The 3,387-nt window shown below is 49.7% G+C and overlaps 1 protein-coding gene across 1 annotated transcript; it reads right to left on the bottom strand.

Annotated features, from left to right (window-relative positions):
* Positions 1-2,174: 2,174 nt before the first annotated feature.
* Positions 2,175-2,935, bottom strand: LOC542871 (non-specific lipid-transfer protein Cw18). The gene has a single exon (XM_044590859.1). The coding sequence runs from the start codon at positions 2,820-2,822 to the stop codon at positions 2,475-2,477; it is 348 nt and encodes a 115-aa protein (XP_044446794.1). The 5' UTR covers positions 2,823-2,935; the 3' UTR covers positions 2,175-2,474.
* Positions 2,936-3,387: the final 452 nt, after the last annotated feature.

The raw sequence follows: 3,387 nt of genomic DNA, 5'->3' as shown, positions 1-3,387 counted from the left end.
GTTATTATATAGACGCCCTCTACTATGTCTACATTCTACGTCATGCAGCATGTAGTAAGTTCTTTAAGATATTTAAGGATGCTACACAAACATGGATGATAAAAATAAATTTGGAAAATAAAAATTTTGTTGAGCCATAATTCGAGAAGAAATAAGATGGTGTATCACGATCCCATACTTTTTTGCCCAGCCCATTAAAAACCCCACGCCCCCGATGTTTCTATTAGTCTTCTCCCAGATCAGGCGCGTTCCAGGTGGCTAGGCCGAGAACTTCCAACATCGCTAATTCCTTTAGGTCAACTCCAACGCACGATCCCAAATGGACGTCTGTTTTGTCTGGATTTTGTCCGTTCGGGGGTGGGGATGGGGCCGTGTCTGCCCGGTTGTGGTTTGCGTTGGCCGGGCGACCAGACGCGGTCACATCCTATAAGTGGTGTCTGTGCACCGACGAGCATTAAATTGCATGCTAACAGTACATCGATGTATTCTTCTTCCTCAAATCAAAAGTTGCATCCATTCTACACAATAAATATTTGATTGTAAGCAAACAAACCAAATCCGGAATCGCAGCCGAAGCGAACTAGCACGTACCCCATCATTTTTGCACTTGACAGACACTCATCCGGGGTGTTCCGGCGTTGTAGACACGCGGCACATGACCTTCACTGGATAGTCGTCGCACTTTATGAGCGGCTTCGGTGCGCCGACGAGCATTTGGGCCAGCACCGAGTCCGGACGACGACCGTTAGTGTACTTGCCGAATTAGCGACGGGGTAGATCCGAGAGGCTAGAGACGGAGTCAGTACTTGCATGCGGCCTGGGGGCGCGCGTTGTTTGACCGGACCGGTACCCGGCCAGTCCATGGCGCTCTGTGGCCTTCAGTGGCCTGCCGCAGACAAATCCGGCTAGATCCGCTCCAAATTCCGCTGCCGGTTGCGATTGAGGCGGGGGCGAAGGGTTGGACAACTAGTGTTGTGGAGAGCACGCGGTCATGCTCGGCAGCTACACGAGCGCGGCTGAGGTGGCTAGGGACGAGAAGGGAGAGGGACGGGGTGTGCGGCCCGAGTTTCGGGCGAGGGGGATAGAACAAGGGACAGGTGTGTCGCCGATGAGCGGGCCAGGGGTGGACAAGGGCAAAGTATGTTCATCTTAGATTCATAAACAATATTACTGCCGCAAATAACAAACGAGTAGATCTGAGTTGAATGGCAGAGGCACCGTCACCCAACCAGTAGTACTTGCCCCATTAAATAACAGGGGAAAAAGTACTAGGTGCATTAGAAGTCGCGATCGTCCGCGCGTGTCCGTTTAACCGCCAACGCGTCTCAAGTTTGGGCCGGAAATGAGTTGAAAGCGGACTCAAATCGGACATTTGTCCGTTTACTCCCGCGCGTTGGTCCATGGTTTGTGTTGGTTTACCCTCAAAGGGACGCGGGCTGATGATTTGTAGTCGTGCGTTTGGAATTGTCGTTAGATCTGGGGGATGCCGACTGCTTGCAACCCAAGATTCCAGTGCCCAATGTGGCCGATCCCACTACCATCATCCACACGTTGACTCCGTCCTGCGCTGGAAGGCTAGGGGTCTTCAAGTCATCGTCAAAGGTGGAAACCGTGAATCCTTCACCGCCCATGGAAGGCACCTGGTACGCCTCGATCCATCACCAAAGTAAGAATTATTATTATTATTTGCGGCCTAAGCCATCATCGACCTGCTTCAAAAAAGATGTCGCATTGATGAGTGGGTACCAAATTTTTGAACACGGTATAGACGCAAGCGCTCATATACACACGCATACGCTCATCCTTATGAACGCATACCATATCCTTATGAGCACCTTCGAAACACTGAGCCGACATATCATCTTAAAACTTACGAAGTTACCGCAGGCACCTCGTCGTCGACGGGACGTCTCCTCCTACTGAATGCGCATCGCTGGAAATTCTGAAATAAATCGAGGAATAAATGCGAGCATAAGGACTTGAACCCTGGTGGACTGGATACCGTGGGTACCAAATTTTGAAGATTCAGATATCGCGACTCTGAACTTGTGCGTCGCCTGGCGAGCCTCCAAATGCATATGGCTTCATATGCATTATATGGCTTCATATGGCTTCATATGCATTATCGTGACTTTACTACAGATGCTCTTAGTCCTTTCAAATAAGGACGCATGTTAACCGAATAGAGGTAGATTAATTTATAATCCATATATGATAAGCGTACATCGTACAAAGTACAACAAACTCCCGTGTCTGCTCAAAGGGAGTGAACGAACAATCAAACGCTGATACAAAATAGATACAACAGTGGCCAGCTATGCAAAGCTGGCTCGATGTACGTACTCCTATCTCTCACATGGAGATCATATCAGAGCATTTATTCATGTATATGTATATATGTGTGTGTGAGACCTCAACGTACTCAGCATCAATCGCTGGAACTATAATCGGCGATGATGGCGGCCAGAAATCGATCAGTGGATCTTAGAGCAGTCCACGGATGCGCTGATCGTGTAGGGGACGCTGACGCCGCACTTGGAGGGAATGCCTGCGGCCTTGTTGGGGTTGAGCCCTCCGGCAACACTCTTGAGGCACCTGCATGTAGCTTGCTTGTCGGCGGTGCTCCGCGCTAAGCCGGCCAATTTCCTGACGCCGCTGCAGCAGGCCCCAGACGGGCTGGTCCCGCTGCCCTTCGCATAGGCGACGCAGGGGGCCAAGGCAGAGCTCACCTGGCCGCAGCTGATGGCCGCGTCGGAGGCTGCGAGGATCATTGCCGCCACCAGGGCGACCAGCACGAGCTTAGTAGCTGCAGTGCGAGCCATCTCGACCGAGTTAGCTGTAGTTGTGGACCTTGTGGTGGTGGGCTAGCTCACGGAGAGAGGGTGGGATAGCTAGATTTGCTAGCACTGGTATTGGTGAGGATGTATAGGGGGATGCATGTGCTTAAATAGGGCGTCTACTGACCAACGAGGAATCACATTTGGAATAGACTGTAGTACTGCTAGCATGGTGTGAAGTATCGTGTCCACGAGGATGGGTTCGATATCGATGTGTGTTAATGCATTAGGCAGTTGTTAGTTGTTAGGATCGAGTGATGGGTATTAATTAATTATGGGGATAGTTGGATGTTGGGTATTACTAGGTGGATGGACCAAGCATGCACACATTCCCGAAAATCTTGCACTTGCGGGATATCGCCGAGCCACCTGTATAAGGTTGGTCATAGTGGGGAGTAACTTAGAGTAGTAACATGCATACGTTATTACTCTATGTTACTATCCTTATAGTGGAAAGTGTCTTATGTATAGTAATATACACATGTTCATTTATTGTCTTGTAGACTCATTTTGCATTGAAAGGCGCTATGTGATGGTAACATATTAGGTT

Source organism: Triticum aestivum, unplaced genomic scaffold (genome assembly GCF_018294505.1).
Source record: "Triticum aestivum cultivar Chinese Spring unplaced genomic scaffold, IWGSC CS RefSeq v2.1 scaffold108501, whole genome shotgun sequence".
NCBI lineage: Eukaryota > Viridiplantae > Streptophyta > Magnoliopsida > Poales > Poaceae > Triticum > Triticum aestivum.
This window is presented reverse-complemented; position numbering and strand designations above follow the sequence as displayed.